The sequence below is a fragment of the Excalfactoria chinensis genome, chromosome 16 (genome assembly GCF_039878825.1).
Source record: "Excalfactoria chinensis isolate bCotChi1 chromosome 16, bCotChi1.hap2, whole genome shotgun sequence".
In the NCBI taxonomy this organism is placed as follows: domain Eukaryota; kingdom Metazoa; phylum Chordata; class Aves; order Galliformes; family Phasianidae; genus Excalfactoria; species Excalfactoria chinensis.
This window is the reverse complement of record NC_092840.1, coordinates 6,894,084-6,906,868: the sequence shown is the minus strand read 5'-3', so window position 1 is coordinate 6,906,868 and position 12,785 is coordinate 6,894,084. Positions and strand designations below refer to the sequence as shown.

At 47.3% G+C, this 12,785-nt stretch overlaps 1 protein-coding gene across 14 annotated transcripts in view; it reads right to left on the bottom strand.

The window, feature by feature from the left end:
* KDM2B (lysine demethylase 2B) overlaps positions 1-12,785 on the bottom strand; it is a 94,913-nt gene that overhangs the window by 3,315 nt on the left and 78,813 nt on the right. For 9 of the 14 annotated variants that reach the window (XM_072351520.1, XM_072351523.1, XM_072351524.1 and 6 more), the window contains 5 exons: positions 12,207-12,431; positions 8,512-8,655; positions 4,561-4,647; positions 3,766-4,035; positions 476-1,146 (listed from right to left, as the gene is read on the bottom strand). In XM_072351520.1, coding sequence (XP_072207621.1) covers positions 476-1,146; positions 3,766-4,035; positions 4,561-4,647; positions 8,512-8,655; positions 12,207-12,431 — 1,397 coding nt within the window. The remainder of the gene's footprint in view (positions 1-475; positions 1,147-3,765; positions 4,036-4,560; positions 4,648-8,511; positions 8,656-12,206; positions 12,432-12,785) is intronic. The other 5 variants (XM_072351521.1, XM_072351525.1, XM_072351533.1 and 2 more) reach the window with 2 other exon arrangements.

Sequence of the window (12,785 nt, the reverse complement as noted above, 5' to 3'; positions counted from 1 at the left end):
TGTGTACCCTCTGCAGGGCAACAACCAGGATGGACCTTCTGAGGAGAACACTGAGAGCACCAGATCTTCACCATATCTCAATAGAGATTTGAGAGCTAAACTAAAACAACAACTGCACTGGCAGCAAGAGCTCCTGGGGGCACAGTGACGCCAAGCTCAGCCTGACCCAGACTGTGTGTCCTCATGTGTGGGAACACTGCAGTGTCTGCAGACAGAACAGGCTGCTCTGGGCAGCACAGCTGCTGCAGGCTGATGCTCAGACACAGAGCTCTCATCAGAAGCTGACAACTGCTGCTTGTGAGAAAGCACCAACGACAAGCAGCTTCCTCAGACACTGCTGGGCACCCTCTCTCTTCGGGCTCAGCAGAGTGCCAGGGACAGCCTGTATACCTCTTTTAATGCTCAACCACACACCTCCCTTCTGAGTCCATCCCCACCACACACGAGACCCAGCGCAGTTTCCCACCCTCCTTACCATCTGTTCCAGGTCTTGCAAACTCTCATACAGATGCACAAGTCTCTATGACTGAGGTAGCTAAAGACAGCCATCCAGACTTCCCTCTGCATCACGTGGGCTGCCCCATCATCCAGGGGGAGTGAGTCCGGAGGGGGGCTGATGGGGGGCGGCCGGATGACGTGCCGCTCCATCTGAATGCATTTGGGAGGGGAGAGCGAAGGCGGGGGCCGGGCGATGCCCCGCGGTGTGCTCCGCAGGCTGGGGATGAGCGGGTGCCTCAGCTCCCGGGGAGTCCCGTTCAACCCTTTGCTGAACCTATGGAGTCTCTCACTGTTCAAGGCGCGCTTGGGTTCCTCGTTTTCGCTCTCGGGTTCAGATTTGATGGGTTGGTGATTCTCATTGGCAAGGCTGTTCTCGGTTTTTTGGATCTCTTGGTTGAGCTCCTTGCTGAGCTCCTTGCTCAGTTCCTTATTGGGAAGCCGCCTTTTCCGCCTCATCTTGAACTTCTTCTTGTCCCTGGGCTCGGCCCCTTCTGTGCTGGGACCCGCGGTGGGTGAGCTGGATCTCGACTGGTCGCTGTCCTTGGACCGGGGAGGTGCTTCCGGCAGCTCATCCTCCGGCTCCTGTTTGAGGCGCCGCAGGGGTTTGAGCAGGGCAGTCCGCTCATCCGAAGCCTTCCACGATCGCCGCTGAAAAGGAAGAGACAAAAGCTGACTACAGGAGCAGGCAGCGCATGGCATTACCCAGAACGCTGCTGCTCTGCGCGGCAGTGGTGCCTGGGGAACAGCTGCCTACCTGCACTGGGCCCACCCGCCCCAGCACCAGGCTGCACCCACCGGCCAAAGGCATCGAGTTTGAGTGCCATCACAAAGGCAGGGATGCCAGCTATCGGCTCTCCAGACTCCAAGAGTGACAAATGCATTTATTCACCATGCATCATCTTGCAGACTTAAGGGCCTTACTCATTACACAGCAGACAGCTTCCATACAGAAGATGAACAGCATGCTACAGACAGCTCTCCCCCAACGGGCCAGAAGAAACCAGGCTTGGGATGCATTCACTGGGCAAACTTTCAACACTGGCTGACACGCATGCATGCCAAATGGCCAAAAGGTCAATTTCTGAAAGCTCCCGAGTTGCAATCACGACTCGCACTGCGGCTGCACTTCTGCTGTGGAGACACCATTCCTGCTGGATGCTCAGAGCCTCGGGTAAGCACACTCTGGCTGCCCCTTTACATCCTACTGAACTCGGTTCATCTTCTCAGGCTTCCCCAACTCCACCACGTGCAGACGGGGAACGCCAGGTGTGACACGCTGCCATGTGGATGAGCCCGCATGCTGCCACCATCTCTGATGCAAGGTGGGCTCACGGGGCTGGCAGCTTCTTCCCTGCCCTGGTTGCTGCTCATCAAAGAGAACCGCACTTCATTCGTGTTAATCTAATCTTTTGATGCACGCCAGAGGGATACAGAAGAGATGTACAGACCAAAACCAAAGAAGACTTCAAGTCTGATTTGATCGCTATATGCAAGAAAGAAGCTAGCAACTGTTAGAACGAAAAAGCCTTAATAAGAAGAGATCAGGCCTGGAAAGGAGAGGTGAGCTGCTGTGAACACACCTGTTCTATCAGAACCCCCATGTTCTGCAACAAACTAATTGGATCACATCTGTGGATGTGCTGCTACACTTCAGACTCAGAGCTGAGCACAGAAAGCTGATCGCTCCGTCCTTAAACATGTAATAAAGGAAGAGGTCACAGTAAGTTAATGGCAGGTTAGAACAGGAAAATTAGAACATCAGATTACTGTCAGCTTGCAGCATCCTCCACACAGGGCACTGACGAGCGCGTAATTTAAAGGTATCAGAGTTCTGATATTGCAGCACTGCGAGAAAGAAATCAATGCTTGTGCAGGGGGGGCTCCACAGAAGTGATACAGACTGCTGAGGGTGTGCGTGGCAGGAGCAAGATTCAGCAAGAGAGCAAAGCATCAGCACAGAAACAGAACTTTAGTCCTTGGGGTCATCAAAACACAGTTTCTGATTGTATTTTAACATGGGACACCAGAAAATATAGAGGCAGACACTGCAGCTAACTCTTCAGAAGCGTAAAGGCTCGCACGAGAGAACCATTCTGTAATTGTGAGATGTGAAGGGCATAATAAAAATGCCTGCTTTGACACAAAGATATGAATGATACAATGGCTCTCCATTCAGCCCACGTGAGAACGATTAATAGGGATGCATAACGGACCTATTATAAAGGCAAAGCACCTTCTTCCTGAAGAGTTTCTTCTTTTCCAAGTTTTAGCTGTTGGAAGAAAGAAAAAGTAAAAGCCCCAGAAGATGACATTTGTTCTGCTGTCTGTTGAAGGTCTGGTGACTCACAGTGCCTTCCTGACGCGCTGGGGGCTTTCATGGAGCAATTCAAGCCATCCATAAACACTCCAGTGAGTCCGCAGGGATGGGAAAAGGAGCTCATGGCCAAGAAGCAGATACGCACAACCTGCTGTCATGAATTTTGCTCTCCACCAAAGGAATGACAATCCCTACATTTCCCGCACTGTGGTGTTTCTCTCTGTCAAGACTTGACAGGCAAAGCAACTACCAAGTCCTAGTGAACTGCAGTACACGCAGTACAAGAGCTGCCAGAGATCCCAGTCATAAAGCCATCCGACGTCTACTTGTAAGAGAAGTTGGATCTAAGTCCTCAATTCTACCTCTGGAAGCCAGCTTTTCTCTATATCTTAAGTAGAATATTCTGTCATCCACGCGGCAATTCAGAGTGTCTCTGCCTGGTCCGAGAGCTCTGGCTTTTAAATTCAGGGAAAAGCTGCTACAGTGCTGCTGTGAGCAGCTCCTCCTCTCTGCAGGCTACAGGAGGTGTCATTCCTAAAGGTCCTCTGATCAGTTCTACACACTGCACATCTGTGGATCAGCCACAAAACAAGCTGCCACGCGCCACCAAGTGGCAACAGATGAAAAGGTTTCCACAAAAAAAAGTGATTTGCACTTTGTTCCTACTCCAAGCATCTTGCAGTGACTTTTTAGTTAAAGTGGGTTTTCCAGTATTTTGAACAAACCAACAGCCACAGCCCAGTGTTGTCAGCCTCTGAATGTCAACCCGAGCTTCACCGTTCAAACTACTGTCCTGTTAGACAAGCAGTTTTCAGGAAGGAAGGTAAAACATCGCAGTTTCTTTTGTAGCAATCTGGGATTTCAAGACGAGGTACAAGCCAGAAGGCAAGAGACATCAGCCCCAACCAGCCCACGCGCATCTGCGTACGTACATAAGGGTTTTGTCATACCCGTTTTCTCATAGAGGGTTCCTGGGGCTTCTCAAATTTCCTTTTCCTCCGCAGATGTACTTCGTCTGACTTTCTCCTCAGAATTGAGTCAACTTGAGGCTTTTTGGAATGTTCCTCAGATTTCCGCCTGGGAGTTTCTTCACAGTCCCCTTTCCGTTTTGCAGCATCTGTTACTTCCTTATTGTCTCTGTTCATTTTCTGTTCCTTCAGCAATGAGCCTGGGAGATTTGATGCGTATTTGAATCCTGGTCCGCGCTTTTGCTTGTACGCCAAAGAGACACAAAACACAAACAAACTTTATATCTTATGGCTTTCTCAGCTATTTATGTACGTTGCCTCCAGCACTGGTGGGTTGATCACTTTGTAACAGACAAAATCATTAACAAGGAGTTACAGTAGAAGTGGTTTCAACCTTTAAGAAGTTTTTACGCACACACGCAGCCTCTCGCTTTACTAAAGAAACAAAAAATAAAAGCTTCCCTAATCCCAACAGACACTGCAGGATTCACATGACTTTTTTTTCCTTCCTTTTTTACACAATCCAAAGAGGTACCTTAGAGTTTAGCATGCAGCAATGCACAGAACTAACCTAAACACTCTCCAGATTTTGGTGTTAGTGCACGGAAGAAAAATAAGATGATTAGGAAACAGAAAGCCAACAGCTTATTTCCTTTGACTCGACTGAATTGAACACAAAAACAAAAGCGGTACTGGGCAAAATTATACCTACAAGCCAGAGGGAACGTTTGAGATCTTGTATTTCATTCCAGCACCACTTATCCCCATTAAACTCACTTTTCCAGTTTTCCCTGCATGGTTGCACTTTGGACACTCCCAGCAGTTCGGCAGCTCGTCGTTAACCACACCATCTGATTCCTTCACCTGGTGATAGAGAGACACAACTCAATTCAAAGGCAAGCTCAAAGAAGCTGGAGAAATCTATGGGTAGACCACTCAGATGCACTTCTCACAGCTCCTCATTTTCTGTGATCGACTGCTGCCCTCCCCAGGGCTCCAGGAAAGAAACCTGGCTCCCTGCAGGAGCTAAGCACAGCCCATGGGATCACCCTCCTTATAACATCAATGGGAAGAAAACATAGTGGCCAGCACGGTGGCCAGCCCAGTACTTGATAAAGGCATTGGGTCTAGGCTTTGTGTGAAGGTCAGAGACAATCCCAATTACTGCAGGGCACATTCTGCTCTTACAAAAATACTAAGGAAAAGAAGCCACCCGCCATCCCAACTGTAATCATGCCATCTCCAAACGTCCTCCCACACCCCTCATCTGAAAAGCCATTTCCCCCCCTGAAGCGAGGCACAACCTGCTCCCTCAATAGGAAGGGATTTTTCCCATACACACATTCTCATACATTAATACCATTGGGCATTTTTAGAAGCAGAGCACCCTGCACTGTAATCAAGTGTTCCTTAAAATATTTTTCTTCATGGCTCAGAGCAAGCAGACCCATGCGCACAGCCCCATGTGCACAGCCCCATGTGCACAGCTCCCAGGCTCACGTGCCAGCAGAACACTGGCTGCCAAGCCAGCTGGAGAACAGCAAACTTCTATTCAGAGGTCCGAGAGACACATGAAAACATTCCCTGGGCTTCTGACACCCACAGCCAGCGTAAGGAAGAGAAGCGCTTACTGCTTTGCTGCCTCTGAGACTGTGACATTTTGCTCTTTGAAAAGGAAAAAAGCACATTCGGTGCTGTCACATGACAAGGAAAGCACAGCCCTGCCCCACGCGGCTGCTGCTTCCTGAACTTCTGCAGAGGAGCCCTCATTACATTCCAGACAGGAGAAAGGTGTTTCTGAAAAGCAGTTTTGCTGTGAATGAAGCTGAGGAGGAACAGTAGAGCTAAGCTATAAAGCAGCCTCCACACAAACACATGTGCTCACCGATGGCACATTCATATATCAAGAATTAGTTACGTGGTGACAAAGATGTTCGGATGTCATGAGATCTGGTTTAGTAGCTTAGTGGGCAGTAATGGTGAGAGGGCGGCTGGGCTTAGATGATGTTGCAGAATCACAAGGTTGGAAAGAACCTATGAGTCTGTGATTTAGGCAAAAGCCACAAGGAAAAAAACAACATTTTATTACTGTAGTAGCACAGCTCTGCTGTCTGCAGTCAAGACAAACAGCTGGGCATTGGCAGTACAGTAGCAAGAGCCTGCTGCTGGAACAGGTAAGGGCAGAGCTCTGCAGATCTTTCTTGTTTCTGAAGCATTTCCTCCTCCCAGCTCAGTGAAAACGTGTGAGCTGTGCAGGAGCAACCCCTGGGATTTAGGGAACTGCTTCCTCCAGAACTGAGCCAGACAGCAGCCATTCGAGTTTCACCATCCAGCAGGAGTGATGACATGTCAGCCTCTCTCAGCAAGTCTTTGGGAGTTAATAAACGAGTAAATGAAGTGGGCAGAATTTAAATACTGGTTTTATCACAACTGTGTGCCTTTGAACCTTCTTTCCCATGGTAGGTGTAAGATACTCCAGGAGCTGTTGTATACATCTCTGCCTCAGGGGAACAATTCCTGGCACAAGCCCAAGTTGGGAACAAGTTATTTCCCGCACTGAATACAGAACAAATGCTACCAAAGGGAAAGCATTACAGCCCCGTCCCTTCTGAGGAGTTTAAGGAACTGAACAGATGTGAGGAACTGTAAGCAAACTAATTAGACACAAACAAACCTGCCACTGAATCCATCCCAAGCCTTCCAGGCTGGGTGGGAGCCAGTTCTGCATGTTTGCTACCAGCAGCAGGTGGGCGTCTGAGCCACGGCAGGAGGCACCTCCACTGCATGCCTGCAGCACCGGGCGGCCACTCAGAGCCTGAACACAAGACTGTGAGTCAGGGAATGCAGAGATCCCAGGAGCAGACCTGCTACCAGCAGGTGAGTGCTGTGAGTCCTGGCAGTGCTGAAGTAACACAGGTAGAAACACACCTGGCCTGAAGACACTGACAGAAAAGCAGCTGTGCTGGAGGAGGACTTTCTTTTCTCAGTTATTTATTTTTGCTGTTCTGTCAGTGCACCTAAAATACTCCCTCATTTCTAGCAGCCCCACTATATCTACCAAAGATGAAAAAGAACGGGATTCTTATGAAGAAAATTTCTTCTTAAGGGAACTGCATCAGACCCTGCACTTGGTCACCTGTGCTACTAAGAATCTGACTCACAGCAAAAAACAAACAAACATCAATAGTGGTTCAATTCAAATGCCCTGCAACAGTAAAAGACAATATCCCTCTGAAGATCTCAGTAGCTCCCTCTGGAAGCAACGCTGGGCTTATGAAGGGCTTGCCAAGATGATTTTCTCAAGGAACTATTCAGAAGAAAGAAGCTGGACAGTCAGCCCTTCACAGAGCCAAACAAACTCCCCTAAAGCCAGCTCAGCTCTTAGGCAGTGGCACAGGACAGACCTGTCAGATACCTACAAAGTCATCTTCTGCTGTTTCATGGAGAAAACTCACTGATCACAAACAGATAAAGTCAAATTGGGAAGCTGGAAGAGGATGAGCTCTGAACCAGACACACGCTGCCCTGCAGTGCCCAAGAGGGAACCAAGGAAGAGGTTCTGTTCTCCTTTTGTGCTTCTCTGCAGTCTCCTCTTGCCTTCTAAAATGATGACTCTGAAAACCTCCTGCTGCCCTTTTGTTTCAGTAAATAAACAATATAGTTATCCCCTCATTCCAGCTCAGCAGATGCACTGAGAAATTGAAGTAAAAGACACATGGCGTGCTGCTGATTTCCTACTGTTTAACTTTCAGAAATACCTCAAGCAACACTGTGCTCCTACTTCCCAAAACAGCACTCAGAACATCTTTTATATGCATAAAAGAACTAACAGCCCTTGCCTGATTTCACAGATCTGACCCACATCCTGTGCAAATGGTCCCAGATGTGGGACAGTGAGAGGAAACCAGACTTCAACTGCCACCAGACAGCAACACTGTCCTGAGGACCTGGACATGAGGCACTGCTGGCACAGCCAGCGAGGAAGGGTATGCAGGGTACTTGGAGGAAGAAACAGAAGAGCAGCAGCTGTGAGACAGAGCTGAGGTTCCTCTGGAAACGAGCAGCTCCTTCCCTTGCTTCATCAGCCCCCTGAAGCCTTACTTTAAGGAGAGCCAAGCAAACCAAGCTCTGATTCAGAGCCCATCTGTGGCAGGAGCTGCAGGTACCCCACTCTGTGGGGCAGTTACGGCTTGCCAGCTACCTGCTTTCTGTTCCAGCACGTGACACACTTTGCTCAGTGCAACATGATGTCCTGCAAGAAGCAATGAAAGGCCGGGACAGCATCACCTCAGGCCTGAATAAGGAACACATCTCCATGCCCAGAAGGACCAAGGGCTGCTTTCTGGAGCACAGTACATCAGAATACATTTGCTTTGGCAAATCACTTTAACCATAAACAAATCAGAGAATGGCTGAGCAGCCAAGATACAACCAGCTTTGGAGAAAGTAGGCTTCTAAGTGCTCAGACACAGGAATGTGCCCAAAAATACACTTCTGTTACCAACCAAGAGAATAGCTGCTCACAATACTCAAGTCAGCCTGAATCTTGCTCAGTTTCTTCTCTAGAGCTGCAGTCTTCCTACTGCAATGTCTGCTCCCACCCTTAAGGCCAGCTGCCACTAAAAGGCATATCTGTGCAACTTCTTAATTTCTGTGCCCTACTTCTACATTCAGGTGGTATCTAATCTGTTTGTTTGTTTCCAACAGGTATTACATCCTTTCACTCACCTTAAGGCATCCTGGGTGTATTATTTCATTACAAATGGAGCATTCCATTAGCATGAGATTAAACTTGCTCTCCTCCTCTTCCACAGTGTCCTCTTTCCCAGCTTCTCCACACACCAGACATACAGCAGTATGAGGCAACACCGGCTGTTTACACATATCAGAAGGAAGTCTTGATCAGGGAGCATAAGACACATGGGAACAGAAGAATTCAAAATGCATTTACAGTATTTTCATTCCAAAGAGAAGATAAACAGGGCTTAATTGTGCAAACTGCTGAAGGCTCCATCCCAGCAGATCAACAAAGGCGAGAAAAACTGGTAACAACTGGGGCTGGGTACCCAGAGAAAGCATTGCAGGCCATGTTTAGGGAATGAAAGTGCCTTTCCTGTAGCAGCATAAATCCATGGGGAATTGCAAGGATGAAAACGACTTTTTTTCCCTCCCCCCCAAGGTCTCTTTAATCTGTGAGCTGACACAGACATTAGCACAAAAGTCACTTTACTACAGTACAATGGAGGGCAAAGAAGCAACCTAGAACATCACTATTCACATTCACTAAGCTTCACAATCTAACAATTTGGCAGCTCCCCTGTTTTACAAGCAGGGCAGACAGATGTTACGGGACCCATCCAGCCCTCATGGCAAGCCTACAACAGGGCTGAGAACAGATCTTTTGCCAACTGACAGTCTATTATAGGAGGCCTTGCTCCCATCCAGCGCAGTGCAAAAAGCACTGCACAGACACTTATAAAGAGGATTTCTCATCCCAAAGTGTCACAACTGCAGTTATTTTCTGTCTTTTGCTGAGGGAGAAATGGAATGGCAGCATCTCATACATCCAACACCTATGTCAAAGTGCTGAATGCCAGTCTAATTAAAAAGCTACCTTAGTATTAATGGGGAATAGACTTCTGGTTTGCCACAGTAAGGTACAAGCCTCATCACAAGAAATAAAAGAATCTTCATAAAAAACTGGCCATAATGTAGATTATACTGCTAAGGTTGCAACTCCTTAACAATTACGTAGCCAGATGCACAGATGTGGCTTTTCATGGCAAGGATCTCCCACTGCAGGAGTGAATAAAGTCTGCAAGTGAAACACTGCGCACTGAGTGAAATTTACGTAGCAACAGTCCACCCTCCAGGCAATTTCAGATGTAGAAAAAGTAACCATGCCAAGCCACTACAGAGCACAGTGCACTGCCCCAAGCCCCAGCATCAGACCCAAGCTATGGCAACTCTTTCTGCTTTCTCATGCCAGTACTTACCCACGCTCCATTTTAATACCATTCAGCAAATGCCATTAAATTCCCAACCTTCCTCCACGTGCGCAGTAGGAATCCCCAGGATTCCATTCCACTGGCAGGTAAAGAAGAACAAAGCCAAGGCATCCAGAGCTGGGACTGCTCTGTCTACTTGTTCTGTCCCATCTCTGACACAACAACTATCTACAACTACACACAAGGAACAAACATCCCAGCAACAGCATGATTTGTCTCACTGGAAGCAAAGGTGTGCCCCAATTAGCTGTGTCCCACTGATGGACTGGAGCAGCAGCTCTGCTGTTATAGCCTGGCCTCCCAGCAGAGCCCCCACACTCCCTTCAACAGCCTTAAGTGTCCCAGGCACTCCTGCTTCCCTTCTTGATTGAACAAGTGATGTTAGAGGAGTTTCCTGTTCTCTGAATGGCAGTACAGACTCTCTTAAGGCTCTGGAGTTTAATGAAAGTCTGTGTCTAGTTAATACTGTCAGTGTTATTAAGCAGAGGAAAGCACAATCCCAGAACTGTGAAGATCGCTACTTTCACAGAGCCTTGCTTTGGTGGCTTCTTTTAGCTGGAAGCTATTGGATGTGTACCACAATAAATTACTACTGTGATTATTAGAAAACATAATGAACAAGAGTAAAGACAACAGGATTGCTCATAGAAATGTAAGGCACCATTAAAAACTGCAACAGTTCAACTTGCTATTTTTCTACCCTTTTGCTGTTCTAAGAAAGCATGCAACCTTCCCACTGTTGTTCACTCCAAGGAGGACTCACAAAGAACAAAGAGACCTCTTGAACACATGCAAGGGTGGCACAAGGAATCAAAGTACCCTGGCTACTAAGTTCTGTGCTGCAAACACCACTCCTGGCCATAAAACTGCAGATACCAAGCAAAAAAGAAAAATAGTTTTTCATAAGAAGAGAGAGGAAGATGAGAACCAAGTTCATCTCCTCCAAAAGGCTCAGCCTGCGTATGAAGATTCAAAGGGCTTCCTATGAAAGCTTCCTTCATCAGTCAGGACAAGGCAGCGTGCTGCAGCCCTAACGTAATCTCTCAACTAAAAAGGCAGCACGATTTCACTATTTCTTCCCCTGGAGAATAATAAATTCTTCATCCATGCTGTTCAATTCATGCCACACTCCAGGAAATCAAGTGTTCAAAGAAAAGACACTTGAGCTGCAAAAGCACTCTGTGGAAAGGTAGATATTCTATGTACTTTACTAAAAGATCCAGGAGAGCTGAATCCAATCCTCTATCAACAGCACTGCGTGGCTTGGCACAGGACGTGGTGTGAGTAACCAGGAGTAACTACTGGAAACAATAAGTGCTTACCAGCTTTTAAAACCTGACCCAAGCCATTCACTGCCAGCGTTTCATTTTCTTCCTCAGAATTAAATAAATAAATAAAAAAACTTAAGTGAAAGGAACCGTAACAAGACTAAATTGAGAGAAATCAGCATAGTATTTCAGTTATGAATACACAACATTCCTTTCCTTAAAAACAAACAAAAAAATCACCTCCAACAAGAATACAAATAAGACCTTCCTGAAGAATTAAGAGAAAAGCTAATGTTAATTTTTCCCCTTGCTTGAGACCATTGTGGACAAAAAGCCTGAGGAGAAGCTCAGTGAGAGTCAATACGAAAGCAATGATTCAGAACTTCATGGAAGACTAATCTGTCAATATGTGTTAAATACAAAGCTCTCTCTTATGACTCCAGAATCTTCTGAGCAATATATCACAGTAGCTCAGGAAACTGACTGTGACTACCTGCTTGCCCTGTTCTGACACTCAGCATCTCCCAGCAGCCCCAGCCAGCCCCTGAGGGAGTAAGGATGCCGGGCTACGTGGCTCTCTGGCTCTTCTCCATCAAAGCCCTCCTGTACACCTAGGTAAATGGAAATGAGTTGAAATTCACATCCCAAGTAGCCTGTAGTCACCAATGACAAAGTCTTGGAGGAATCAAAGATTTCTCCATATCTTAAGGAGGTGAAGCAGCTAAGATAGTAAAGACTGTTGCAAGGTGGTGGTTCTTTCAGGAATCTCAGAGGCCCAAACCAAAAAGGCTGCTTCTCCTTTTAATCAAAGCTTCCCACCCTTCCCCTCCTCCCCCAGATCCCAGAATCTCAGTGCGATCTGAGCACCAATTTCTGGTTTAGTGATTATCTCCACATCTACCGTCCATATTACTGAGAATGGAAGCCATGGAAGTACATTTTAGGAGTGCTTTGGTTTGAAATTTTGGGATAGTTCAAAAGTGATGGGAAGAAGAAATTGTCTGAACTATAGGGGCACAAATTACATTGTTTTACCCAACGCACTTCAAAAACTTCACATTAAAGGGTTCTCAGCTCCACACCTTGTCACCAGATGCAAATACGAGAAAGAAATCTCCAAAAGAACTGTAGCAAGAGGTTTACTTACTGCGATACACTGCCTCATAATGCAGGACTGCTTCATCCTGCCAGGCCCCCCAAACTTCTTCATGTCCTTGCAGAAGTGACACTCCCCACACTCTGTCCGCAGGCACGCCTCGCACTTGCGGCATCGCGTCCTCCTGCGGCGTGCCCCGGCCGTGGTCCGGTTAGCTGCGAGCTTCACTGCAGAGGCAGCACCCAGCTTCCCTTTGGGCCGTCCTACCGCCCTGTTCTGAAAGAGCCAGACATACGAGGTTAACTGCACATCCCACGTAGCACCTAAACGACAGGAATTCCTTTGACAGGAGCTGTACGCATCTCAGATGTAGAACTGACAGATGTATCAAATATACACAGATGGCTAATACCCAGCAGATGCACACAATCATTCTTACAGCTAAGGAATTCCATTACCTTTTGAGGAAAAGATGCATTATAAAAAGACAAAGAAATCAAGGCCCCAGTGAGAGATGCCAAAGGTAATGCAAGCCCAATTCAACAGGAGGGCACTGACTACACACAACTCAACGCAGGATCAAGTCCCTCGTGACATATTTGGCTTAGACCAAAGATGTAACCAGTGCCA